The sequence below is a fragment of the Aspergillus bombycis genome (genome assembly GCF_001792695.1).
Source record: "Aspergillus bombycis strain NRRL26010 chromosome Unknown contig00115, whole genome shotgun sequence".
Classification (NCBI taxonomy): domain Eukaryota; kingdom Fungi; phylum Ascomycota; class Eurotiomycetes; order Eurotiales; family Aspergillaceae; genus Aspergillus; species Aspergillus bombycis.
The window spans coordinates 84,480-112,238 of record NW_019170117.1 but is presented as its reverse complement, the minus strand read 5'-3'; the positions used below and the strand labels follow the sequence as shown (position 1 = coordinate 112,238).

At 49.1% G+C, this 27,759-nt stretch overlaps 8 protein-coding genes across 8 annotated transcripts; 5 read left to right on the top strand and 3 right to left on the bottom strand.

Moving 5' to 3' along the window:
* Window positions 1–23: 23 nt before the first annotated feature.
* ABOM_010418 (epoxide hydrolase family protein) lies at window positions 24–1,406 on the top strand (the record flags this gene model as incomplete). The annotated part of the gene is made up of 3 exons (XM_022537546.1): window positions 24–260; window positions 321–1,181; window positions 1,245–1,406. 3 exons carry the CDS (start codon window positions 24–26, stop codon window positions 1,404–1,406), a joined length of 1,260 nt encoding a protein of 419 aa, XP_022385046.1.
* Window positions 1,407–1,551: 145 nt separating this feature from the next.
* On the bottom strand, window positions 1,552–4,073 carry ABOM_010417 (Zn(II)2Cys6 transcription factor; the record flags this gene model as incomplete). The annotated part of the gene is made up of 9 exons (XM_022537545.1): window positions 1,552–1,849; window positions 1,935–1,993; window positions 2,088–2,185; window positions 2,235–2,570; window positions 2,624–2,711; window positions 2,768–3,619; window positions 3,677–3,858; window positions 3,917–3,945; window positions 4,003–4,073. The coding sequence occupies 9 exons, from the start codon at window positions 4,071–4,073 to the stop codon at window positions 1,552–1,554; spliced, it is 2,013 nt and encodes a 670-aa protein (XP_022385022.1).
* A 531-nt stretch (window positions 4,074–4,604) lies between these two features.
* Window positions 4,605–6,370, top strand: ABOM_010416 (flavin-containing monooxygenase; the record flags this gene model as incomplete). Its single annotated transcript, XM_022537544.1, has 4 exons — window positions 4,605–4,857; window positions 4,911–5,311; window positions 5,379–6,180; window positions 6,222–6,370. 4 exons carry the CDS (start codon window positions 4,605–4,607, stop codon window positions 6,368–6,370), a joined length of 1,605 nt encoding a protein of 534 aa, XP_022385023.1.
* Window positions 6,371–11,257: 4,887 nt separating this feature from the next.
* On the top strand, window positions 11,258–18,476 carry ABOM_010415 (CCR4-NOT core subunit CDC39; the record flags this gene model as incomplete). Its single annotated transcript, XM_022537543.1, has 5 exons — window positions 11,258–11,390; window positions 11,918–11,979; window positions 12,048–12,372; window positions 12,434–18,348; window positions 18,411–18,476. The coding sequence occupies 5 exons, from the start codon at window positions 11,258–11,260 to the stop codon at window positions 18,474–18,476; spliced, it is 6,501 nt and encodes a 2,166-aa protein (XP_022385044.1).
* An 805-nt stretch (window positions 18,477–19,281) lies between these two features.
* ABOM_010414 (seipin) lies at window positions 19,282–20,626 on the top strand (the record flags this gene model as incomplete). The annotated part of the gene is made up of 4 exons (XM_022537542.1): window positions 19,282–19,347; window positions 19,412–19,596; window positions 19,685–20,140; window positions 20,206–20,626. 4 exons carry the CDS (start codon window positions 19,282–19,284, stop codon window positions 20,624–20,626), a joined length of 1,128 nt encoding a protein of 375 aa, XP_022385045.1.
* A 240-nt stretch (window positions 20,627–20,866) lies between these two features.
* ABOM_010413 (putative acid phosphatase) lies at window positions 20,867–23,655 on the top strand (the record flags this gene model as incomplete). Its single annotated transcript, XM_022537541.1, has 4 exons — window positions 20,867–21,052; window positions 21,153–22,060; window positions 22,122–22,181; window positions 22,371–23,655. 4 exons carry the CDS (start codon window positions 20,867–20,869, stop codon window positions 23,653–23,655), a joined length of 2,439 nt encoding a protein of 812 aa, XP_022385026.1.
* Window positions 23,656–24,376: 721 nt separating this feature from the next.
* On the bottom strand, window positions 24,377–25,599 carry ABOM_010412 (uncharacterized protein; the record flags this gene model as incomplete). The annotated part of the gene is made up of 4 exons (XM_022537540.1): window positions 24,377–24,588; window positions 24,615–24,815; window positions 24,883–25,190; window positions 25,271–25,599. The coding sequence occupies 4 exons, from the start codon at window positions 25,597–25,599 to the stop codon at window positions 24,377–24,379; spliced, it is 1,050 nt and encodes a 349-aa protein (XP_022385027.1).
* A 495-nt stretch (window positions 25,600–26,094) lies between these two features.
* Window positions 26,095–27,473, bottom strand: pex14 (putative peroxisomal membrane anchor protein (Pex14); the record flags this gene model as incomplete). Its single annotated transcript, XM_022537539.1, has 5 exons — window positions 26,095–26,829; window positions 26,895–26,979; window positions 27,042–27,300; window positions 27,365–27,371; window positions 27,444–27,473. The coding sequence occupies 5 exons, from the start codon at window positions 27,471–27,473 to the stop codon at window positions 26,095–26,097; spliced, it is 1,116 nt and encodes a 371-aa protein (XP_022385024.1).
* Between the last annotated feature and the right edge of the window lie 286 nt (window positions 27,474–27,759).

Sequence of the window (27,759 nt, the reverse complement as noted above, 5' to 3'; positions counted from 1 at the left end):
CGTACAACAACACACGACAAAAAATGGGATTTAAATCCCCGATTCCGCTGAAAGACCTCAAATTTAACACACCGGTGCCATATACGCTACACGTAGACCGGGGATTGCTCCATTTGACCAAGCAGAAGCTAGCTCTCTCCCGATACCCCGAAGAACAGACCGATTTTGGCGAGAACAACTGGGCTCAAGGAGCCAAGGTTTCGCGCGTAAAACAGTTAGCAGAGTTCTGGAAGGACCACTATGACTGGGAGGCCGAAGAGGTGCGTTGAGCTTCCCCCTGTGTGACAAGCTAGCACACAGTCACTAATCTAGAACAACAGCTCCACCTGAATGCTATCTTCAACCATTTCCTAGTCAAGATTGACGTCCCCGGCTACGGGCCCCTGGTGTTGCACTTCACCCACACCAAGTCTGCCAGGCCAAATGCTATCCCGTTGCTATTCTCCCACGGCTGGCCCGGCTCCTTTGTGGAAGCGGTGCGCGTTGTGCGCCCCCTGACTGAGCCCGAGGGCGCAAAAGACCCGGCCTTCCACTTCGTGGCCCCATCAATCCCCGGGTTCGGGTTTTCGCCCGCGCCCTCCAAGTCCGGCGTCGGTCCCAACGTGGTTGCGCGCGCGTACAAGATCCTAATGACCGACGTTCTGGAATACCCAAAGTTCGTGACCCAAGGCGGCGACTTCGGGTCCTTCATCACACGTTCCATCGCCATCCAGCACCCCCAGGTTGTGCGCGCCCAGCATTTGAACATGTTTCCAGTGCCTCCTCCTACGTTGTGGTCGGCACCATGTGCCTATCTACGCTGGTGTTTGTCAGCGCTGACGTACTCGGAGTTCGAGCACGAGTCGCTGCGGGTGCGCCGGAACTTCGAGCAGGATCAGAGTGGGTACCTTGAGGAGCAGAAGACCCGGCCGCAGACATTAGGGTTCGCGTTGGGGGATTCTCCCCTCGGACTACTCGCGTGGTTTGTGGAGAAGTTTCACGATTGGGGCGACGTGCATGATGCCTTGAATGATACAGATCTCATCACGTTGGTGATGATGCATTGGATTCAGGGCGCCACTCCCGGTCTGCGGTTTTACAGGGAAGCGTTCGGCCGTGGTATGCGTGAGGCTGAGAAGACTTTTGAGACGTATGTTTCGGCGCCTTGTGGAGTCAGTATGTATAAGAAAGAGCAGCTCCATGTAAGTCAAATATTCCATGACGTGCGTCCAGTAAACGGAAGAGTGTGTACTCATGAATCCAAGTGTCCTCGCGACTGGGCCGCCCAGGCTGCCAACATCCATTACTGGCGGGAGTATGATCGAGGGGGTCACTTTTCGTCCCTCGAGAGGCCGGATCTGTTCGTACAAGATCTCCGTTCATTCTTTTCCTCCCCTGTCGTTATGCAGGCATATATTCGGCAGTAGAAAAGGTAGTGAAGGGTTACGCGGGCTGCACGGTCCCCATGTGATATAAGAAATGGTGTTCCTCTCCAGACAGGGTAATGCATAAAATGTTCATTGAGCTGCGTCACCAACTGGCTATCTTCAAAATGTATTGCTGTTTCCCTAATTAGAAACCCCAAAGCTTCCTAAGATCGGCCGCTCGATCCGAAGTCTTCCAGCCTGTTTCATTCTCAATTCGAGCCAGATGTTTGAGCAAAATTATCTTCTCCGTGGCATATTCTTCCTCCATGGTGGAGCGAGCGTGATGAGAGGGTATATTTCGTCTTATGATATTAAGTATTGATGACAGGGGGGAGTGCACTTGATCGTCTGAAGAGCCTGGACAAGCCGATAAGGATGAAGACTTGCTGGCGAATACTGCTCCTGCAATATAAAGTGGTTGAAGCTGGTTGACCCAGTTCGCACTAAATGTATCAGTCAAAGTTCCATGTTACCTCTCTGTTATCCCTTTCGGAATGGTGAGTTAAATGGGTCTCCTTTGAAACCTACTGAGATGGGTTTGACATAGATATGCCACAGAGTTCCCTCGCATGCCAAACAACATCAATCTTAAAGCTGGTTAGCCTGGAGACTTCAATTGACTTCTTATAGCTCATCTACGGTCCAAATATAGGGTGATGTCAAGTGACAAGGAACACCTACAGCATCCTTAACGGGGGAAGACGAAATCTCCGATTCTGGAATGAGGCCAGTTTGTAAGAGTAGCATGGATCCGGTATGGTAAAAGGTATTGCCGCAAACTAGGAAGGTTCAGAATAGAACTATATACGCAGGAAGTAAGCAACTTACTAGCCGAGGCACTTGTGTATATCACAGCCGGGAACACCCTGGGAGGAAGACAAGAGTCCCTCAGTAATGGGCACACCTCCTGGGGGCGGAGCCGGTACCATTTCTGGAGCTCCCCCCACAGTCTAGAGACCAAGACAGCAAGTGTAGACCCGGCTTTTCTTGCGCCAAACCCGGGTGCGGCTAACATATTGACAATCTGAGCAAATATAAAGATGGCAAAATTACAGTAGTCATCCACTTCTCTCTTCGTGGCCAAGGACTCGATGGATGCATCATCCAACCAGAAGTCAGCTGGGATCAGTGTCGTCTTACCGCTAATAAAAGCCGCCCATACATCTGTACCAAAGTAATTAGCCATTGCCATGAATTGGGCCTCTGTAAATTCGTACCGATTCGGGCAAACGCCCAAAAACAGGATTTTACAATTCCCTGGCTCGAGCCATTCCACTTCTTTGCCAGAAGAAGGCCAGCACATCCCTGTAGAAGTAATAAGAATATATACGCGAGAGCAGCGAACGGCAGCACCAACAGACCTTCAAATGCCGCCGCCACTCATGGACGTCGGACGCCATCATTTCGTAAACGCACAGCAGAGTGCAGGTTGCGAGAACCGACGCCTCCGCCTTTGCGGGGTCTTGCCGGAGAAGGTGTTGTATCGTATATTGATATAGCTCTAGGGTGACTGGCCGCTGCACTTTCTCGACGTAGTCTAGTTGGCGGGAGGCGAGAGACATAGCAGCTGCTACAAAAGCCGTGGACTTCATCATCGAATGCAGGGATCGCATTGTGAAATGCATATTGGAGTCGGTTGTCTCACACCACGTTCCAGTCTCTTGTATGAATGAAGAAATCAAACGAGCCTTTTCCGTGCAAGTTACAGGCAAAAATGGCTCGGGCAGCGGCGACTCGTCCTGGGAAACCGCCAGTCCAAGCGAGAACGGCGGAATATACGCCCCAGCCTCATGTGTAGCTAAGCCATGGGGCCGATAGTGATGGACATCGGATAATGGAGAGAATACATATTCAAGGAGCGCAGGCTGAAGTGACTGCGTGATTTGTGTGTTGGGCTGACATAGCAGATTACTGATGCTGAGGTCTCCGGTACTTAACTCATCGTTGGTTCCTGAAGCACGAGGCGTAGAAGATTCCTGTGGATGAAGATAGGATGTATCCAGCGTACTCAATTCGCCTTCAGAGCCACAGCCAGCTCTTTTCAACGCTGTGGCATCCTCTACGACAGATTTATCATCAAACACATCCTCATTCTCGTCCTCATCCACCCCCGATCTGTCCACCTCATGCGATTGGTCTAGAATAGCATCTGAAGTGTAAGTGTCGCCAAGGAAATGGTAGTCACGAGCAATTGACTCTGACTCATCGATTATCTAGAGCGACATGTCAGTATACGCACTAACGCTTCATCACTAAGTGGCATAATGTACCGTCGGAACGGCTTGTGCCTGAGACGGCAAAGATTCCCGGCGCCTCTCAATAGCGCATAAGGAAGAAACTTCACTATGGGATAAGCTGAGGTTGCGCGAATGGTGAAAAGAAGCCTTGAGTCCCCATCGACAAGTTGTCCCCCGAGTCTGGCAGTTCCTACATTGTGGACGGGCTCCATCGCCTGCAATGGCATACGTGAGTGAATAGGCAACTCCATCCATATACCATGGTATTCTTACACTTCCGGCGACGGCTACGGCATTTCAGGCTGGAAAACTGTCAGCTGCAGCCACTCATTAAATGGGGCTTCGCTTTGGTCGCTTACCATCCCGACCTTGTCCGTTTCCACCGAATCTTAGTCGGGCTCGCGGCTGCATCACTGTCCTGCGCTTCCATATTCCATGCAGGCTTCTAGCAAGGTCCTGAAACAATAGTTTCGCGAGAAAGAAAAGGCGTTTGACGACTGGGGTTGCGCAGCTTGCGCTTCCTTAGACGTCCAAAGGGGGATGGAGACACTCGATTCTCTCCATCATCCATGAGTAAGTCACAAAAAGTGTAGATCAGAAGCGAAGCTATTGCCGATCGAAGCGCGCGATGGGGAAGAGGATTTAATCGTAGTGGTGGAAATCGATGGCAATGTGGAGACTCCCCCAGAAGCAGGACCAGTCACATAAATTTATGCTAGTACCAATTTGTGGGGAAAGGAAACGGCAACTGCAAGCGCCGCCAAGCAATTGGAACCGATGTATACCAGCAACTATACAGAGCGACGACTATGTGCAAGCTGCGATTCTACTCTAGATCAACTAACATGCCTGCATATTTCAATAATTTGACAGAGCACTTAAATACAGTCTCAGGGTGCTCGAATCGCCTCTGGCTTAAACAGTCCATAAGTTCCTCCGCTAGGTACGCACCCTTTGAAGAATGGTTCAAAGTAAGGAAGTCATCATCATTGGAGCTGGCATATCCGGCTTGGGAATGGCCATCCAGCTGAAACGACTGCTGGGCCATGATAACTTCACCATCTACGAGAAATCCGACAATATTGGCGGAACATGGTGGCACAATCGCTACCCTGGATGTGCCTGCGATATCCCTAGCCATTTTTATTCTTACAGCTTTGCACTAAAACATGACTGGACAACGATGTTTCCTGGTCGTGATGAGCTCCATCAGTGTAAGTACCCCAATCTTCGTTAGACTCCAGGACACATGGTTGATGGTGCCAAGACTTCTTCTCTGTTGCCGAAAAGTACGACATACTCCCCCACTGTCGGTTCAACGCCATGTGTGTCAGTCTAGTTTGGGATAATTCACGCTCCCTATGGACTTGTACCTTCCAAGACACGATCTCTGGAGAAATCTCCAAGAAAGAGGCCCCTGTCGTGGTCAGCGCTATTGGGACGCTTGACCGGCCTTACGTTCCTGATATCAACGGGTCGGAGTCGTTCCAGGGGGAGGTCTTTCATAGTGCAAGGTGGAACGACTCCTTTAACCCTGCGGGAAAGAAGATTATAGTCCTTGGTAATGGAGCCTCCGCTACTCAATTTGTTCCCGAGCTAGTCAAGGATGTTGGGCCCCAGGGCACGGTAACGCAGTTTGTACGGAGTGCCCACTGGTGGACCAGGCGGGTTAGTTATTTTCTTTCAACCTGTCATAGATTTATTGGAAGTTGCATCACTAAGCCGTTCACTGCAGGGTAATCCACAATACTCGGAAGGCTTCAAACTTGTCCTGAAGCATGTTCCCTTCGCAGCGAACGTCTACCGTATCATTCTCGCATGGCAACTAGAAAGAGTCTTTTATTCGTTCTACATGAACAGCAATGGCGCTGCTATGCGCCAAAAGATCCGGGATGCTACCTACTCGTTCATTGAAAGCGACGCGCCGCCCCAATACCACAAAATCCTCAAGCCAAGATACGAGCCTGGGTGCAAACGCCGAGTCAATACCGCTTCCTACATGGCTTGTTTACACTCTCCACAGATGCTTCTGACCGATAATTCTGTGGTGAAGGTAGGCTCGGACTATGTGGAGACTAAAAGTGGTGACCGTCATGCAGCCGATGCAATCATCTACGCAACGGGCTTCCAAGCTCAGAAGTGGCTATTTCCCATGCAGATTAATGGAATTAACGGTACGGATCTACACCAAGTCTGGGATGCTACCGGCGGCGCCGAGGCGTACAAAGGCACCGTGGTGAGCGGGTTTCCCAATTTCTTCATCTTGTACGGTCCGAATGCTGCAACTGGTCAACATTCGGTTATTTTCCACTCGGAATGTCAAATTAACTACTCGTGCCGTCTTGTTCGGCCAGTTCTGAAAGGCAAGGCCGACTCGATTATGGTCAAACCTGAAGCGCAACAACGAGACCTATCTTGGGTCCATGACAAGTTGAACCATCTTGTGTTCAATAGCGGCTGCCAAAGCTGGTGGATGGATCCAGTCACCAGGAAGAATACCTTCATTTACCCCGATCCTATGTACAAGTATTGGCTTCGTACGATTTCCCCGTCCTGGTCTGACTTCGATTTACTGAAGAACGGAAAAAGGCGCAGAAGCCGCGGCCAGATGCTCTCCATGGGGGTATTTTGGGTCTGGCAGCTGTTGCTGTCACTATTCCTACGGATGTCCAAAATCTGATAGAGAAGGCCTCTAGCTGGTTGCTGGTCAATGCTCATCGATCTTAACCGCAAGCTGTGAGGGGTTATGGCGGCTCATGATCCTCTGTCTGTCTTGAATCAATTGATCCCACCTTGTATCTAGTGACAGCCGTTTAATGATTATATAGTTGCTTACTACAACGTTTGCTCTTATTTTTGATCTCGTTCCCTTCCGACAGGGGCGTTGTGGGGATGGCACTTTCCGCTGGCGACAGTGCAGCTAGCAGCGGATCAATGTCACCAATTAATAAGTTTCTCGTTACAACACTCTGCACCCGTCAAGTCTCGTTTAGATCGACAATGATGACGGTCTTGAAGTTCTACGCCATCTGTACGACGGCGTACTCGTGCATTTAGTAGCGCCAAAACAAAGCTACCAGAACTTATTTTCATAAACCCAACATGTGGAAGACTGACATCTGTTTATATGAGACATGGTCTAGAGACACGTGGTTGAACGCTAGGAAAGCTAGTACCGTACTACTAGTAGCACGTAGTGCCATGCAGACTCAGTAAACGATCTCCAAAGGCTCTTTCTGATATAAGGTCGCCGGGACCAAATTAATTTCCTATATAAACTCATATAAAGGCCGAAAATACAAAAATCTTATCAATGATTCTAGTGGCCTATATAAATTCTGATAAGACAAGGTTAAAAACTTTCATCTAACATTATCCTTAGTTACCTATGTATCTAGATCAAGTCACGTGGTTATAAATTAGGGTTAAAACTTAAGAAACTTTATCTTTTCTAGAACAGTACTACCTCCTTTAAATATTGGATGGATCAATTATCCGCATTCCACATGGTCCATGGATAAATAGAATAAAGGTACTACTAGTAGTCGTGAGGGTTTTGGCCAATCAGAAGACTATCTCACCAGTGAAAGGCCACTTTCGTCTCATTTCTGAGGTGCTTTGGAGTACAATTCAGGAGTCCTTGCACATGCGAGAAATTCTAATTATATTGGCTGTTACATCTGTCGGCGTACACTGTAGAGGTGCTATATATATACTGCTCCTACGCCAAACCATTCAGTAGTCTATTCTAAACCATTTATGATCCTATAAAATGAACGCTTTGCTGGACAAGACGCCCATCTCTACCGCACCCGGTTTTTATATCACCCTCACTGCTGTGGCTATCTCCGCAGCATATGTTTCTATCCTTGCATTGTACCGGTTTTTCTTGAGTCCAATTGTTGCCTTTCCCGGTCCGCCTCTAGCCCGATTGACATACCTAACCCAGTGGTACTATGATTGGGTCAAAGATGGCCAATATTTTTATCTTCAAATCGAGGAAATGCATAAAAATACGGTAATTCGTTTCCATTGCCTAGCAACTTATAGATAACTTAGTACGACTGCAGGGCCCATTGTGCGAATTACTCCGAGTGAACTGCACATAAGAGATCCGAATTTCTACAGCAAACTGTACGTGACAGGAGCTGTGAGGAAATCCAATGCGTACAATCGATTTAGTCAAGGCACTGGTTTTGAAGGTAGCGCATTTTCTTGAACTAAAAGTATTAACGACTGTGGCTGAGCCCAAGAATAGATGTCATTTTCCCCCTTCTCTCGCATGACAAGCATCGAGCTTTGCGTAGGCAGTTTAGCTGCCTCTTCACGAGAGCGGGAGTTAGCCAGCTAGAATCCAGGATTGTGGCACGTATACTGGTGCTATCGCAGAGGATGGATGAGTCGCTGAGCACCGGAAAGCCTGTCAATCTTCCCAGTGCCTTCAGTTCCCTTACAGCTAGCATGTATAGTATCTATGGTCATGAGATAGATGATTAACAGGTGGATAACAGATGCGATATCAGTTATATTCCACGAAGACTCAACGGACTACCTGGGAGACCCAGATTTCAATACCGGTTGGTGTGTATTGTGTCGAAACAACTGCTGATACTGGTAGGTATAACACCTTAAGGATGGGCACAGCGACTATCCCCTTGTTCGCTCAATTGCCCTGTCTTGCAAGGTCTGCCACACAGCCATTATTTACAGTTGCTATGATCAATGCTAAAAGACCCAAAGGGTCTTCAGCACCCCGGTGGCTAGATACATACTGGAACGAACGACTCCCTGGCGAATCTTTGATGATGTGAGAGCTTCCTCTCCTTCGGTAATCAATGGACTCTTCTCACTTCGGTATACTACGAGTATAGAAATCTCGCCGGCAGACGCTCGAGTCCAAATCACGGCCCACAATTGTATCCAACGACCGATCCAATGTCACAGTATTGATAGCCTCTTCAAGGACAACTTGTTCTATACTATGCATGAAAAAACGTTTACTCGTTGTGTACAGGTATTTCAGCTGACAAAATATCATGTTCATGAAGTGACCTGATCCTGATTCTCCTAGTTAATCCAACAAGGTGCCGTTCACAGTGTCTCACAATCCCTGGCAATGACGGTTTACTGTCTTCTACGTCAAACGGATGAGCAGGAAAAACTGAAAAGAGAACTGGAGCCGCTATTTTCGAAGTATCCAGAAAAACTACCCCCGTTGTCTGAACTGGAAAGTCTGCCTCACCTATCTGCATGTATCAAGGAAGGGTTAAGGTCAGTTAATGAATGTAGGTCTCCTAGAGTGAGCTAACTGCGTATTGTGCAGGTTGTCAGTTGGGTCCCTGATTCGTTTGCCGCGTGTGTCGCCCGATGTGGACCTAGAATTTGATACATATACCATTCCTAAAGGCGTAAGTTTTCCTACGATTATACCGCTACTCCCTGAACGAAAACCACTCCAGTTCTGAGCCCAACCCAAAGCCCAGAAATAATTAACCTCCAAAAATATGGTTGGGAGGTTCGGGAATATAGTACGCTTACAATAGAACATAGACTATGACCTCACATTGGATGCATATGGATCCGGATGTATTTCCCGATCCCAACAGATTCGAACCATTGCGATGGTCTAGCGCGCACACAGAGCCAGAGAAGCTCTCACTCATGAGCCGCTATTTTGTGCCCTTTGGAAAGGGGTCGAGGTCCTGTATCGAGGTACAGTAAGTCACCCTCCAAACGCTCCACAAAAGAATGAACCTTCTTAATCCCAGTAACACTAGGCTTGCATATTTGCTCCTTTACCAAACTACCGCGCACTTGTTCTGCCCAGGAGCTCCAAGGCTCCTTTTGTATGAAACAGATGAAAGCGATGTGACCCCAGTGCGTGGTTTCCTGTTTTCTCTGCCCAAAAAGGATTCCAAAGGGTTGAGGGTCATCCCTGTCAACGACAGCCTGTCTACAGACAGAGTTTGATAAACACCAAGTTGATGAAGACACAAGCAGTCATGTCCGCATGTGTTACAAGTTGTGGTGGAAGCTTCCCATGTATTTTGCTTAAACTTCAAAGTCTGCAGTCAAATCAGCATACTGTATCAGTTAGGTGTTGTATTTATATCTCTTTTTCTTAAAAAAAAAAAAAAAGGAAAGAAACGGACAGAAAAATTAAAACTCTTGACTAATACAGAACTGATATCTCCATAATCTACCTCTTTGTACTCGTCGGTTTTCCTATCTACGTCTAATATACTGCCCACGAGCCGAATGCATTTCAAAAAAGGCAAGTTTATAGGGAACTTAGGAGGTTCGAAGTCCCCATCACTCCCGCCTACCAGATTAATGATTGTCTATCCCTTCAATAGTAAATGTATCGGAATGCCCTACGCCCGAGTATAGGGGTTGGCTTTAGATCAAGGAGGAAGAAACGTTATATAAAGGCAATTCTCGTCTCCAGAGCTAGATATGATGTTTGCTTCGCACCTATGCTCTACAGGTCTTCAGCAATTTCAATCGTAATAGATGGAGTCATCGCCGGCCCTTGGACGCTAATATCTCTGTCACCTGGAAATGGTTCCCGACAGTCAATCGCCTAAGCAGAGCCTGGTCATGCACGGACCGTAGCAAGTAAGGGCCACCATAAACCGCCTTCATAAGTGAGGTTAATTATCTCTAGAGAGTCTTTGAGTCCTTCTAGTTGGATCAAGAATTTAGAGCTCTATTCCAGGTTACATTGTACTATGTTGATAGGGTAGAATTAAAGAATAAATGAGTTGTACCCAATATATCCTAATGATGCATAGATCCAGCTCATCGAAATAATCAATACTCCAAGAATCTGCTCCAGAGGGCGTAAGCAAAATACTGCAGTGATTCCTACAAGTAACAAGGGCTAGGAACAAATCCTATCTTATCATTCGCAATAACAGTATCTCCAACTGATACTTTCCTGGTGTAGTGGGGTGAACCCTGCACCATTCCCTCTTCTGATCGCATAATCCTACCCAGTGAGTACATGTAGTCCAAAGTCACTACTCGTAGATGTTGAGACAGGCAGCGATCTGTATGATGATTAATATATTACCTAATCTACGAACATTGGATCACGTGAATACAGCAAAATCGAGAAGGCCGGCGACATTTGACAGCGAAAAATGTGGAACAGTAAGCTTTGTATAGAGTGGTGCTACGTAAAAAATAATCCTTATTTCTCAATCACATACAGAACTTCAAGGGGGCTCAATTCTCTGGTTGCTTCCGTTAGGTAGTCCTCTTGGGCATCATTGTTTATAGCCCTAGTACTAAGACAGCCTTCGGGCCCTGTAGCCTGAGGTAGAAACTAAGTACCAATCCGAGCTAGTGCCGTCAGCCTCAGGCATCATCTCCACCTGCCGTCCACTCAACCTCTCTTTCTCTGTCCGTCATTAACTCGGAACTTCCAACCTGTGCCACGAAGCAACATTCATCCTCATTGCCATCCTATTTCGGCTCTGCCACCGCAAGATTCACCCTTATTGCAATTAAATATAATACAGCGTCATAATTAGGTTGCAAACTTCCGTCGACTGTCGTCACGAATAAAAATTTGTCGTCGCCTTCAGATCAAATGATCGCGTCTCCTAGATGACCTTCCCTCCCCCTCCTCCTTCCTCCCAATCGTCGATTGCTTCTGGCACCGATAAGTCTTCCACGACCAGGCCTGGAAGGTCACAGCAATCTGCTTGGGGTCCATCCGTGTCCCAGTCCAGCGTTCGCCGTGGACTGACTCCGCTTGCGACCAACAATCTCGCATCGTCATCTTTCCCCTCTGTCTCCTCCCGAGGGCCACCTCAGTCCAGTAGTCCTGTCCGGGCGGTTCAACTTCATCTCCATTGACCTCCTCCTTCTCTGCGGTTCTGAGTTCCGCACGGGGCTATCCAGGCGGCCGGAACGCGCCCTCACCTGCCTCCACACCGTCACCCTTCACCTCCTTCCAATCTGGCTCGCAACAACATCAGCAGCCCGGACAATCTCTTTCGTCTCCTAAATTCAGAGCCCATACCCCGTCGTCTGGGTCACATCTGGCTTCCACAGCGGGCTCTATCGCGGGTGGTGGAGGCTCCGGGGGAGGCGGAGGTGGGACGGGATCTTCCAGAGGCGCCACCTTCTCTCCGTTGTCGTCTGGGACAACGGTAAACTCACCTACAGGGTTTCCTTCTGACAAATCAGGCTCGGCAGCTGCAGCTCACGCAAGCCAGTCTTCGCTAACAAAAATCTCTATTGCTCAAGTGTTTCTTCTCCTAGATTCAATTACGGAGAAAGAAGGCCGAGAGAAGTGGGACACGAAAGCTGCTCAGATCCACAAAGTAAGTCAGTTCATTTTTATTCGGAAGCATTACAACACGGAATATTCCTAATGTATTGCGTTTTCTAGCTTGTTGAGTCCAACGGCATGGAGGTCTTTTCCAAATATTTCAGGCGCCTTCTCACAGGCAACGCCCCTCAGATCTTTCCCGGTGTGAATAAGTCTGTCGAAAATGCCGGAAACTATCCTCTCTTGGTACAAGAGATGCAAAAGGTATCTCAAGACATCGAACAAGCCCAGAAAATCGCGGAGACGGTAGATACTTCCGAAGGCGATATTTTCCGAGATTTCGACCTTTCGACTTTTCTGGATCATTTCAAACTTGATCCTATCTTGAAAGTTTCACTTGCGCTGGCTTTCAAGATGGCCAACAAGTCGGACTTGCGCGCAAAGGGTAAGTCAGCCACTTTCGATGCTTCTAGTAGTGATCGGTGTCTCACCATTCCCACTTTTAGCTGACGCCATCCTCTCCAACTCGATACCTCTGTTCCTCCAAAGCCTTGCGACCCCGTCGGAGATAACCAAGGACTATAAGAATGCATGTATCGGAATGACGATCGAGCGCTTTATTCTGTACCCACCACGCAATTTCACGGACGAAGTGAAGGCTAAGCTCGTATATGCGGCCAATCTACGCTATACGAGACTGGGCGTGGAGATGCCTTTTGAGATTGCATCTGCCCTGCAAATGTTCAATTTCATCAACCCGAGATACACTCTAGTCCGTCAGCTGCACTCAAAGGGGCCGAAAGCAACTTCAAACCCGGACGCTGTGACTGAAGCCATCAATTCAGCTGGCTCCGAATGCTGGAATGAGGAACATCTTGCTAGTGCACTGTTATTCTTGGTTCTGTCTCAATATTGGCAGGAATTTTCGCTTGAAACATTCCTCGCAGCTGTCAAGTCACATTACGGTGAAAAACAAATAAGCTGGCCTCTGATTTTCCGAAACTTCGACCGGGAAGGCTTGAGACTGGATGCGAAACAATTCGCCAAGCTATATTCGGCTCTCTTGACAGCTGCTTCTGAAGACTCGACCTTGGATGTTCAGAAACTCTGGGGTGGTGACTGGGAACATCGTGACACTCAGCTCTCCTTTCTCACGGCTTTCCTTGTCTCTCGAACCGATGTGTCGCAAATCCCCAACCTCCGCGCTACTTTCCCTCCAGACTTTTTTGCGGATGGGCCCGAGCTTGTTCGTTTACAAGGAGAGCGTGCAGCAAAATCACCCCTACGGTCTTTGGATGCCATGAGAGCTTTGTTCGACCTCTCGTTGTTCTCTCAGGCCTCCTGGGCAGTCGCTGAGAGCCAACTACTTATCAAGGCCATCGTTCAATATGACCTCCCTGTGTTCCTGTGCTCAGCATTGACCCTTCCGCAGCCGTGGACATCTGTTCAGCAAAGCTTCGTCCTCCGGACACTAGTTGTTTTTATCCTAAAGCAAGAGGAAGGATACCAGTTAGCCCTTCATGGAGCGTGGCGTCAAGATAAGCAATGGGTGGCGGAGCAACTTTTCACTACGTTCACTCAGGATCCGACTTCTACTGCTGCCATATACGAGCATGCTGTCGAATACAATTGGCTGGATTTCCTACTAGGATATACAAATGGCCTCGCTATGGATCTTGCTTGTTATGCTCACCGTAAGGGGCCTTTCGACTTGGAACAATGGGTGCGCAATGCGGCTCAGAAGGGTCCCATGGATATGGGCAGCTTATTATCCAAGTTTCTGAGGATAAAAGCGGAGGATGAGCTTCACGTCCAAAGGAAAGAGCAGCCCGCGCCTCAAATGGTCAGTCTTGCTGTGAAGACCGTCTATACCTTGCTGTCAGTCTTGGAGGAATACGTTGGTGATCGTGAGAATCTTACACCAGTGCAACGGATCTGTATCCAGACGTATCCTAGGTTGATCAACTACGGAGAAGGGTTTGACGATATTATCGACGCCAACGGTGAAAACGGAAACTCTTTGCCTGAGGCCGTTGACAAGCAAATGCAGGAGTTGTTCGGCAAGATGTATCATGAAGAACTGTCCCTGAGAGAGATTCTCGAGTTGATGAGACGATATAAGTCCTCGCGCGAACCCGCTGAACAAGACTTATTTGCTTGTATGGTCCACGGGCTCATCGATGAGTATCATTGCTACCATGAGTATCCATTGGAAGCTCTCACAAAGACAGCTGTCATGTTTGGTGGTATCATTAACTTCCGACTTGTCGATGGCATCACTCTGAAGGTTGGTTTGGGCATGATTTTGGAAGCCGTGCGCGAACATGACATGCACGACCCGATGTACAAGTTTGGAGTGGAAGCTATCGAGCAATTGATCAATCGACTCCCAGAATGGGCTGGCTTTTGTCATCTATTATTGCAGATTCCGACTTTGCAAGGCTCTCCAATCTTTCAGAAAGCCGAAGAGGTGCTCCACGAACAAGGAAACCAGGCTCGCGACTCCGATACTGGTAGACTCGATAATTCTTCGGCCGGATCCTTGACTAATGGTAATGTCGTGGACGAGACTGCTGCCGCTGACGGAACAACGCGTAAATTCATTTCTGTACATGTTGATTCCCCTCTCCGACCTGAAGTCTACAAGGATCCCGATGAGGATGTGCAGGACAAGATACTATTCGTTCTGAACAACGTATCGGAGCAGAACATCGAGGAGAAGCTACGAGATCTGACCGACGTTCTTCGTGATCAACACCACCAATGGTTTGCTTCGTATTTGGTGGAAGAACGGGCGAAACTGCAGCCTAACTTCCAGCAGTTGTATCTTGATCTCCTTGATCGCATTGACGATAGGGTGCTTTGGGCGGAAGTTCTGCGAGAAACCTACGTCAGCGTTTCCAAGCTGCTTAATTCCGAGGCCACTTTGAATAATTCCACCGACCGTGGACATTTAAAGAACCTTGGGTTATGGCTTGGATCCTTGACTATCGCAAAAGATAAGCCAATCAAGCACAAAAATGTTTACTTCAAGGGGCTTCTCTTGGAAGGTTATGACAGCCAACGCCTAACGATCGTGATCCCCTTCACCTGTAAAGTGTTGGTCCAGGCTACCAAATCTACAGTCTTCAACCCGCCAAATCCTTGGCTCATGGATATCCTGGCACTTCTGATGGAGCTCTATCACTTTGCAGAGTTGAAACTGAATCTCAAATTCGAGATAGAGGTTCTATGTAAAGACCTTGATCTTGACCATAAAGTCATTGAACCGTCCGTCATCATTCGAGACCGTTCAGCGCACATTGAGGATGCGTTGTCGACAGCCAACATTCCTGAAGGTCTCGAAGCGTTTGAAGACATGGCACTTACCAACATCAACCAAGGCATTCGTCACGAAAGACTCTCACCCGCCGCTATCATGTCGACGCTGCCAAGCTTAGATAAGATCCTTGTCTTACCATCGTCCGCAAGCAGCATGGTTGACCCTAACGTTCTTCGACAAATTGTACACAGTTCTGTGGAACGCGCTATTGCAGAAATTATAACGCCTGTGGTGGAACGATCGGTAACCATTGCCTCCATCTCGACAGTTCAATTGGTGTCAAAGGATTTCGCCATGGAGCCTGACGAGGAGAAGGTCCGACATGCGGCTGGCATAATGGTTAGGCAACTTGCTGGTAGCCTGGCCCTTGTCACTTGCAAAGAACCTCTAAAGGTCAGCATGACCAACTATATCCGTATGATTCAGCAGGAGTATTCGGACCAGCCTATGCCTGAGGGGCTTATACTAATGTGTGTAAATGATAACCTGGATGCTGCCTGTGGCATTGTGGAGAAGGCAGCAGAAGAAAAGTCGCTTCCAGAGATCGAGAAGGTCATCGAGCCGCAGTTAGAAGCACGTCGCCGTCACCGTGCCTCTAGGCCTAATGAACCATTCATTGATCCATCTATGAATCGCTGGGGGCTTTTTATTCCTGAACCTTACCGGCAGGCACCTGGTGGACTCAACAAAGAACAGCTGGCTATCTATGAAGAGTTTGCTCGCCAGTCTCGTGGGCCGGGAACAACTCACATCCCTAATGTTTCGACTGACTCTAGTCGCATCCAAGATGTTCTACAGGACCCTTATACCGCCATACCGAACCTTTCCACGCCTGCAGAGCAGCCTGCTGTTCCTCACAGGACACCACAGGCGCAACAGGATGCCAGGCTGCAGCAGTCTGGGCTTGTCAGTGCACAGTCGCAGCTCAATGGCTTCCTTGAAGCACAGAGTCCACGCGAGAAGGTTGAGAGCATCGTTTCCGATCTTCAACAAGCTGCAAGAAGTGCGTCTGAGGAGCGTGTTAGAGATCTCGGAAGAGAGAGCGGCGTCCTACAAGAGTACAACCAAGCCTTGCGGGCTATTCTCGCATCTCCCAACGGTGAGGAGCTGGCGCGGTTAACGTCACTCAAGATCTGCACAAGTCTATTCTCGCAGACACAAGGCACATTAGAGATTGAAGTACTCGTACATCTTCTTGCCAAGCTGTGCGACATGTCGTCTCTGGTAGCACGATACACCTGGGCGGTCCTATCGGAAGTTGATGATGAGCACATGTTCAATGTCCCAGTTACTGTCGCTCTCATTGATGCTGGGCTTTTGGATATTCGTCGCGTCGATATGATATTGACAAGGCTTATCCTTCAGAAGAACACCAGTGCTCTAGATGTCCTTGCCAATCTGATGGACCGTGTTCTTTTCAGCGAAGAGCCTTCCGCCTTGAGGTCTGACTTCTCAGGCAGCCTTGAAGCTATGAGCCAGTGGCTTGCAGAAGACTCTAGTCTTTCAACTGCCAGTGATATTATCAACAAACTGCGCGAGTCTGGGATTCCTGAAGTTGTTAACCCTCTACTCAACGATAAGTCGAGATCGAAGCGTGATCAGATGGAATACATTTTTAGTGAATGGATCGGAATCTACAAGGCTCCGGGCGCAATTGATCGCACCTATTATTCTTTCCTCAAAGATATCCATGAGAGACAAGTCATGGACAACCAAGAAGATTCTGCCTTATTCTTCCGTCTTAGCATCGATATTTCCGTTGCAATGTTTGAGCATGAGTCTCAAAATCCTAATGGCAGCCTGGATGAGGCCTACCTCTACATCGACGCCCTCGCAAAACTGGTTGTACTGCTTGTCAAATTCCAGGGCGAGACGCCAGGAGCTACCAAGACTAGCAAGTCAGTCTACTTCAATTCGATCCTGTCATTGCTAGTGCTCGTTCTCAACCACCATCATGTCATGAGGGGGGAAGCTTTCAACCAGCGCGTCTTCTTCAGGCTCTTCTCAAGTATCCTTTGCGAATATTCATTGAACGGCCTTCAACAGAGTGAACAACACCAGGAGATGATGTTCGCCTTGGCTAACAAATTCTTGTCACTCCAACCTAAGTACTGTCCCGCGTTTGTTTACGGCTGGCTGGCGTTGGTCTCGCACAGGTTCTTCATGTCAGGTATGTTGAACATGCCAGAGCGTACGGGCTGGGGCCCTTACTGCGAGATCATGCAAGCTCTTCTTGCCTATATCGGCGAGCAACTCAAGCCTGCAAATATCTCCTATGTTATCAAGGACATGTATAAGGGCGTGCTTCGCATCTTGCTGATCCTGCATCATGACTTCCCCGAGTTTGTGGCGGAAAATCATTTCCAGTTCTGCAATGTTATCCCCGCACACTGCGCTCAGCTTCGAAACCTTGTCCTGAGCGCCTATCCGTCATCCTTCCACAAACTCCCAGATCCGTTTAGAGAGGGTCTGAAGGTCGAACGGCTAGAGGAAATGCGGGAAGCGCCAAAGATCGCTGGTGACACGGCAGCTCCACTCCAGCAGGCCAACATCAAGGTTGTGGTTGACACTTCGCTTCAGAGCGAAAATGCGTCGGAAGCGGCTTTGCAGCAGATTTGTGACGCCGTGTACAACCCAACTACCAAAGAGACCGGCCTTTTCTACACGCCAATCAACGTCAATGTGGTACTTTTGAACGCACTGGTGCTCTATATCGGTCAGAGTGCTGTCTCTGCCAATGCATCTAAGGGCAACACTCGTGCAGCATTTGACAACTCCCCTCATTCAGCCCTTCTTGAGAAGCTAGCGAAAGCCTTGCGGCCTGAGGCGCGCTATTACCTGTTGAGTGCGATGGCGAACCAGCTTCGGTATCCTAACAGTCACACCTACTTCTTCAGTTTCGCGATTCTCCGTTTGTTTGGTTCCGACTACTCGGAACAGGATGAGTCCGACATCCGCCAGCAGATTATCCGGGTGCTGCTTGAGCGACTTATCGTTCATCGTCCTCATCCTTGGGGATTGATTATAACTCTGCAGGAACTGCTTCAGAATCGCAGCTACACCTTTTTCCGTCTTCCCTTTATCCAGGCGGCACCTGAGGTGAGTTAATATTATCCCGCACTCTCTCGATTGAGCAAGCAACTAACCAGAGATGACATTAGATCGGTCGTTTATTCGATGCTCTCCTGCAGCACATTCAACAGCAAGGCCCTAGAGCATTGACCTAGGCATTGACGAAGAATCAGCACCTTTGCTATATTCTCTATTAATACGAAGAACTTGACCTTGCCACGATGTCTTACTTATTTCTGACATGAATATTTTCATGGTGATCGCCGATGCCGCTCATGACATGTAGCATCCATATTACGGAGCTCTGCTGGAATGTATGATTTGAAGGGTTCTTATTCTCTATTATCTTTTTTTTAGTGGCCCGTTTGTACTGCTTTACCTCGTTATCGTTTCTCGGTTGGGTTTCTGGGAGGGATATGCATACCACTAAGAGGACATGTCAGCATGGTTCAAAGCTACATGAAACCTTTTATCATTTTTTCTTTTCTTTTATCTCCTTATCTTTCTTCCTTCACCCTACTTTTTCTTTTTTTCCAATTCCTTTCTCCCTTGTACTTCTGTTGGACATTTGTGTCACGCCTGTTCTGGTGGCCTGTAACGATAAGTATAAAAATACGGGGGTATAATGAGGTTTTGTTCTACTTTGCATTTTCAATGGCATTGGGAGTTTGATCAGGTTGACATGGAATGATGAGTGTGCAATTCTATTGTAATTGATTTTAAAGAATTGAATTGCTAGAGTCGTAGGTACTGTGTTATAGCTCTATGTATACTATGTAGACGGCGAGTTGAAATGGATACCTTAGAAGGAAGGTTTCACATGTTCCCGCGGAAGAGAGACCCTGTGACGTCGACGCGACCTCAGCAAAATAGTTCAGGTAGACTTAAACTAGTACTCCAACACAGCTACCACAGAAATCGCTTCAATTACCCTCGCATTACCTCCCGAATTGCTGCATCATGGAATCTGAGTATACATCCGAGGAAGATCCAGGTCATAAGCCTCCAGTTTTAACTAGAACCACGGTAAGAGCCAACTCCGCATGGGAGATACTCGACTTGGTGCGCTAACATCTACCATAACGCGCAGAACGCGCTGGTCAGGTACAGCCGGCCGTTCTTCTCAAAACAAGCCCAGAAGGCATATTTGGGAACCTTGCTATTTATTGGCACGGGCCTATGCATGCTGTTTGGGTCCGCCCTCGCCTATGGGGTTTTCTACTATCGATTCGTTCCCCAAGTCGGCGTTGGACGCGTGGTACATTTACAATTCGGGTCAGTAAAGCATTGATCGGCGAACCTATAAGGATAAGAGGCATTCTTTGACCGTAGAGATCTGTTTGCTGATTGTACTTGCTAATAGTGATGGACATCCTTGGGGAACCGCCTCCCTTGGCTCCGAATTGGTCTCTCTTCAGCCATACGACGTCAACGTGGAACTTGAGTTGCCTCGTACCCCCTCAAACCTTGCTACTGGGAATTTCATGCTCGATCTTACCCTCGTTTCCCATCCTTCGACATCTGCCCTGACGGGCACGAATAGCTCTACGTACCCTCTCTCACGATCGCGACGTCCTGCCATCCTGACATACTCGTCGCCTCTAGTGGACACCGCCAGCAAGCTCTCGCTTATGCCGCTATATGTGTTTGGCTGGTCACGGGAAGCAGAGAAGCTGGTGGTACCAATGATGGAACGAGTTGAATTTGCCCGCGGATGGCGTAATCTGCCTGAAAGTTTGCGGCTGGAAATTCATAGTAACGAGGAGATGCAAATATACAAAGCAACGGTGGAATTCAAAGCTAGGTTTACTGGCTTGAGGTATGGGCTCCCGGGGACCCAACGTTGCTTTTGGGGTGAGGCCATTGTGACTGACGGTACAGCAGATGGATGATGTACAACTGGAAGATCACGTCGTTCTTTATCTTTAGCTCCTTATTCTGGAGTATCTGTATGACGTCGGCAAGCATTTCTTGGGTGATTATAGCTTCCTTATCAAACACGGCAACGCATGAACCGGAGGTGAAGGAAGAAGCGGGCGACGAAACGCCGATCAAGCAGGAACCTTCTGAGGAAACGTCCTCTCCCATGGAAGCACCCTCTACTTCTTCCGCTAATCCCGAAGAGAAACGGAGGATCAAGAGAGAAGACGAATATGAGGCAGATGACGACGAGTCTGATGGTTCGCCAAGAGACCGAGGTACAATCTCGTCCGAGGAAGTCGGTGCGGGGACTGGGCTGGAAAGTGCTGAGGCTCGCGGCATTCAACGAAGGCGAAGCCACCTGTTCAATCACGAACATTCCTAACCTGCTTCGAGGCCTGTTGTAATGATTTCCAACGCGGCGTTTTTTTTTTTTCACTGTATCGATACCCAGTCATCAGCGGGAACCATTATGTTGATCGAGATCTCTTTGAGGGAGTAAAAAGACCCCGTAGTAACACTTCTTTCTGTATACTCAACACATATTTTCTTGTGCGGGTCGTCGGGTTTACACGAAACACATGTTAGGCTGCAAGGTGAATTGGTGTCCAAAATAGTGCTAAAAATGTATATAAATAGTGAGGGCGATAGCGATGGCGTTATCGATAACGGAAAGTGGGCTGTTGGCAAGGCGGGGAAAAAAAGGGAAAATCGGTCCCAATTGTTCGACCATCCTTCTGACCTCTCCGACCACAAGCTTGAGACGACTGAGTCTTATCTTCCTTACTACTGGCCCTCAATGCATATTCTGGTGAGTGTGTCTGTTCTGTAATCATTCCGCCCGTTCTTCAATCGCATACTCTACCCCGCTTATCGCATTTGCATTTGCTTATAGTGAGGTTCTCCGGTAGGTTGTGAACGACGACGGCCCCCCGTCAAATCAGTCGTCTCCTTATGTCCATTCTCTCGTCGTTGCGCTACAGTCGGCAGGCCATGTGGTCTCCGTAGTTCTCCCACATCAGCAACGATCATGGATCGGCAAAGCCCACTTGATCGGCGCCTCCGTGAAGCCGACCTACTTCCGTCCGGGAACCCTGCATCAGGATGATGGAACGACGCATGAACTGCCTCGAGGCAGTGATCCTGCTGATGATGACAAGGATGGTGATGAATGGATCCTCGTCGATTCTACCCCGGCCAGCTGTGTGCAAATTGGGTTATACCACTATTTTGAGGACCGTGGCCCTATTGACCTGGTGGTGTCTGGCCCAAATTACGGCCGGAATTCGACGGCCCTATTTGCCTTGTCTAGTGGGACAATCGGCGGTGCTATGGAGGCAGCCGTCTGTGGAAAGCGCTCGATTGCACTGTCTTACGCTTTTAGTTCAAGGGACCACGACCCCGTTGTCATTGCCGAGGCATCGCGCCATTCGGTTCGGTTGATTGAGTATCTTGCACAGAACTGGGCGAATGGTGTGGACCTGTACAGCGTCAATGTGCCGTTAGAGCCCGGTGTGAGCCAGAGCAAGGTGCTTTATACTGACATGCTTGATAACCGATGGACATCTGGTAGCTGTTTTCGAGCCGTCGATGCCTCGGTGCCGAATGCGAATCCCGAACTGCAGGAGCACAATGTGCGACACCAGGATCAGACAGCAGGCGAAGAATTATCTGTGAATGCTAATGGAACTACCACGAGAAGATCTCGGATTCAACACAAACATTTCCAGTGGGCACCGAACTTCTCAGATGTCTACAGGAGTGTGGAGGAAAGCGTACCGGGCAATGACGGCTGGGTCGTTAAGGAAGGAATGACAAGGTATATCAACTCCTCTATCTCACCCGAGTATATTGTCATGATGGTCGCTAACTCGTGCCAGTGTTACGCCTCTGAGAGCTAACTTCATGCATCAACCCGGTATTCAAGGAGAGATCAAGCTGTGAGTGGACTTTCTCGGCGAGCGAAGCCAAGATTAGATATGACTGCCTAGAACATAATGCTGCGGAACTTTAAACCTCTAAGCTTTTGACATGCTTCTGGCTTTTCTTCCCTTCCCCGGCATTGCCTTATCACTTGTTACCTGTGGTTCTTTGGAAGACTGGCATTCTGATAGATCTATATCATGTAGACCGGATAATGATGAGCCTACGTTATACTCCATTGTGGACAGTGACGTTCCATATGTTCAGGATTTAATGGAACAGGCCCTGCAGCGTTGCCTTGGCAAGGGTCGCTATAAGACGATATCTTCACTGTCAGACCTTCCGTCTCGTTCGGCGCCTCTCTTCCAATACCGTGAATACGAGCGACTCGACTTCGAACATGTCATGCTACATTCATCTACGTCCTTGGCGAACGCTTACATTATCCGCAAGGCGTTGATTCGCAAACATTACCTTTCTAACACAATCTCCAACTGGGTGACGAAACACCCAGACAGCGTCCTAGGAAAGCATTTCAAACCTGGATTCGATTTCGAGCTAGATTACGCAGAGTTCCTCGACGACGCGTTGCTAGAAGCCTACGAACTACGGGACAGTCTGCAAAAGAATGAGGAGCGGCCTGATCATGAAAAGGAGTGGTGGATCCTGAAACCCGGAATGAGTGATCGGGGACAAGGAATTCGACTCTTCAGCAGCGAAGATCAACTGCGCGAAATATTTGAGGAATGGGAAATCGATGAATCTGACATAGAAAGTGGATCGGAGCGAGCTGAAGAAGAGGACGATGAGGGTGAGAATGGAACAGGGGTGGTCACCTCCCAATTACGCCATTTCATTGCGCAACCATATATCGATCCACCCCTCCTCCTCCCCTCATCATCTAACCGCAAGTTCCACATCCGCACTTATGTCCTCGCAGTGGGTTCTCTGAAAGTGTACGTCTTCAAGGAAATGTTGGCTCTATTTGCTGCAAAGCCATACTGTCCACCTTCGGAGGATGAAGACGAGATCACTGATCTGGCGAGGCATCTTACGAATACCTGCTTCCAGGAAGGTGGAAGCGCCAACGAAGGAACCGTCCGGAGGTTTTGGCAATTAGATCCCCACGTCCCTGGACTCAGCCCCGATTGGAAGGAGAGGGTGTTTGACCAAATTTGCGCTGTGAGTGGTGAAGCTTTTGAGGCTGCTGCCCGTGGAATGATGGTTCATTTCCAGACGCTCCCCAATGCCTTCGAGCTTTTCGGGGTGGACTTTTTGGTCGATCGAGACGGCACCGCTTGGTTACTGGAAATGAATGCCTATCCGGACTTTGCCCAGACGGGTGAAGACCTCAAGGAGGAAGTAATTGGCCGTCTCTTTGAGGAGACTGTTGAGGTTGCCGTGAAGCCGTTCTTCGGTGGCGAGGCTGCAGTGGATGGAACTGACCACTTGAGGCTGGTTGCCAACCTTGATTTGGGCCGGAGGTCCTAGTCTTGGTCGCTTCTCCAGTTAAGGCTAGACATCAGTGTTCTTGTCGCTCTTGGATTAGAAAACTCTCACGGGCAGGCGTTGACAGAGTGTAAAAATGAGAAGGAATGAAAAAGATATAGAAGGAGAGAGTGTGTTACTATACCCAGATATAGCTCCCATATAGGATCCGGTCGAGCCCCGGTTGCTCAATGTAAAAGACGATGCAGTTCTTCGGAATGCTAGGAGACACCAATTGTTCATGGTACTGAAGCAGTATGAAATGCGTATGGAGACAGGGAGTGTAGGTTAAAAATAGCGTCGCTGCCCTCAGTATCCGAGGAACATGTTTAATATAATCCGTAAGCACAGATCCAATCGAAGCCTGTTCCAGATCTATGGACCTGCAAGGCATTCCTTGTTCTGAGCACATAGTACTTGCTCATCAGCACTGCAGCATACAAAGATCCGTTTCGTTCCTGCAGGGTTAGGGCGACACTCGCTAACATTACAGTGAGGATATACTACTACTACTACTACTACTACTACTACTACTACTACTACTACTACTACTACTACTACTACTACTACTACTACTACTACGACGACGACGACGACGACGATACGCCGTGTTGAATATATGCTTGATTCTAGGTGAACTGTTATAGCGCACGGCAGTAGATATGATTAACAAGACTTCCTTCTGTGCAGTAGAAATTTGAGCTGTAGAAAGAAACATAGGTTATCACCCAAACCGCTGCTTTGCCAGCGCCTTAAGCCAGTCAATGGTTTCATCCTCTTTCTGGCGATATTGCTGCAATCTTTCCTCACGCTCCGCAGCGCGTGCGCGGAGTATTTCTTCCCTTCGGATTTCCCGCTCGTTCTTCTTCTGTTGTTCTGTCGCCTTGGCCCGCTTGAGGGCGTCCAGATCATTGTCCGCGGAACCCATCAATTCGTCTTCGGGGCCCCATCAGGAGAAGCACCCCGCCGGGACTCAGCAAAGGCTCGATTCGCAGCAGCAGCCTCCTGACGTTTCTCCATCTTCCGCTCATGAGTCCCCGGTTCAGCCCGCGGCGCAACCTCATCTTCCATATGTCGTAACTCAGACCGGTGCGAGCGTACCTCAGCACGGCGCTGTTTCCATGAGTCCTCCCGCGCCGCCATAGCATCCTCAATAGCCGATTCTATGCAATCTCTAGATTAGCACAAAGTAAAAACAACCAAGAACCAAGTACCGAAATCCAAGCATACCTTTCCGTAACTCCAGATCCTGCATTGTAGGAATAGTCGGCCCAGACGATTGTCCCGCGCGACCACCGTCATATCTACCCAACTGGTCATATTTCGGCAGAACAGGGCCGTAGTCATCCTCGTCCTCGTCGGGATTATCGTCCTCCCCCTCCTCCCGCCGGTCTGCTCTCCCATCCTCACCCCGGCCGTAGTCCGGGGACCGGCGGTGCCGCCCGGAAGCAGACGCAATGGGCTCGTCCTGGGCACTACGGCGCGCCTTCTCAAGGGTGCTCGGATCGTACCACCCTTCCGCGAGTTCTCCACGGTTCCTGATATGTCAGTTTTCCGGACCATGTACTAGTACATCCATCAGGAATGGTGTATGGGGGGAGTGAAAAGCGCTCTTTACCATTTGTTGATGAAGCTCTTCCATCTTCCCTTGACTTCGTCTTCGCTGAGATCTTCTATGAGAATCCCCTTCTGGATGTCCAGGTACATGGCGAACATGGGTTCGTAGGTGGAGAGGTCGCGCTTGGAGAGCTCCCGTGCTTGGAAGGGGAGGATGACTGGTTTCGCCGGCGGTTCGGGGCGGCGTTCGCGACGGTCATGGTTGTGGCTTCTGTGGTGATGTCGATGGCTGCGATCACGATCGCGGTGATGGTGATGGCGTCTGTGTTTGTCTGGGGAACGGGAGCGGGAGCGCGGATGTTGGTGTGAGGATGGTTCGCGGGTGGACATTTTGTTGGGTGGGCTATTTGGTGCCTTTGGGGGTGTTGTTGGATTTAATTGAATTTAATATAATGGGATAAATTTATCGGCCGCTGACGTCGCGGTAGTTGAGAAATGCCAAGCTTTGTGGGTGTTTGCCGTTTTGGGGTAAATTGCATGAGCTTATCTTTTGCTTACATTCCAATGTTCCTCGGCTGGCTTGTGCCTCTGTCTATACTCAATTGCCGCGATTATGTTCCTGAGATGGAACCTATATTGGATGCTATAGGGACTCGGTAGGTAGCGACTGACAGGACATCCAATACATATTCAATCCAGTGTAATGCTACAACTATGCATGACCTCTCGAATTCTTGATCACGTAACCGGGAATAATACCGTCCAATCCAACAACCAAATCATTATCTCCATGGTGAATACAATCACAGGAATGAAAAGAAAACCCAGCAGAAAAATAAAGATGAAGAAATCTACATGAAGAGCATGAAAGAAGCGGTGAAGGTTTTAGCTGGCCGGGGCAGTTTGCTCACCGGCAGGCTTGGTAGAGTTATCCGCGGTAGAGGAAGTGGGAGTCGATGGGGACGCATTCTTCGAGCGGTTGGCAGCGGCCATTTGCCAGGCAGGGATGGAAGCGGATCGGCTGAACTGGGACAGAGGGCTACTGCTCACGGGAGGAGTGGTCTGGTTCGACGGTGTTGGGCCAGTGGACGACGGCTGTGTAGCTTGTTCGGTCGACGTCACTGTGGTACCGTTGGTGGCTGGAGAAGCAGGGGACTCTTCCGTAGGACGAGGGGCGCCCGACACAGTAGGCAGGGCACTAGGCTTTGCAGTGTTCGGGGAGGTAGCAGCTCCGCTGCCCCCGAGCCTGTTGCCCAACAACACCTTCAAACTCTTCAATTCGGTTCCCAGCTCCTTCAAGCGGTTCTCGTTTCCTTCCCGAGCGCCTTCCAGGGCTTTAGGAATAGCGTCTTTCAATGACTTGACCTCATCGCTGATGCGACGGGTTTCATCGTCTCTCCGACGCGAAGCGTTCTTCAAATCTGCCACAAGGTTCTCGACCTCCCTCAGGGCAGCGTCTAGGCGCTCCGTGCGCGACTCTTCAGCTGACTTCAGGGCTGCAGTATCTGTAGAGAGTTGTTCAATCAAAGCAAAGGCACGAGAAAATTGTTCATCAATGTTCTCTTTGTCCTGTTCTAATTGGGGCGGAGTAGGCGGTGCGATAAGGGGTGTGATATAGCGCTGGCAATCGTATTAAACCCATGTTTCAATGGTATGAGATAAATCAGGCTCACTACGTTACTAACCTTAGCGACAAAGTAGAGCCCATATCCTACACCTCCTACTGTTGTGGCCATAATGAACCAATCGCGCCAATCCCTCTTTGGGGGCCTGTCACGTAAAATATTAGCTTGCACAGTCATATATCGCTCTGGGGAAAGATGTGAACGTACTCCGGAGGCGGAGGCTGCCATTGGCCATATGGAGGGTAGCCATATCCATATCCTTGAACAGGTGGTGGAGGACCTCGGTAGGCAGGTGGTTGTGAAGACGGTTGGTACCCTGACGATGCAGTTACTGCAGTAGCCCCAGCCGGGCCTTCACCTGTGCGGGCGAGAGCGATGTCGATCTCCTCTTGTGTAAGGTTCTTAGACTGAAGAAATGCGACTTTCTTCTCGACCGGCGACGATGCTACTGAAGGATCTTGAAGGACTGCTGAGCAGTTAGCAATTACACCGAAGGCGACTGAAGTCGACAGTCGACGTGGAACACGCACAGGTAACCTAGAAATGAGGAGACCGGTCAGCTCCGATTCCGCAAGCAACGTATCTCAGATGAATATAACGCAGACTTACTGCAGAGGAGATGAGCTCCTCGCGAGCCATTTTGGCAATTACTCTAGAAGATTGACTGACACAAAAGGAGGATGTGGCAGAAACTCTGCAAGGGCACGTTCACGAGGATGAGAGAGAGAGGAGTTGGAGAAGACGGAGAAGGCGGGAAAGGGAAAGAGAAGCTTATCGGCACCGATGGACCTCGGAAGTTCCGTCGCTGGTCCAGTCATTTACCTCGTGTGGCGGAGATTCCCCAGAATCTCGTGATCGGGGTCCTCTGCCCGGAGATAACTCGGCATTCGCGAAAGCGTTGTTCCTTTTGCGATACACCGCCTAC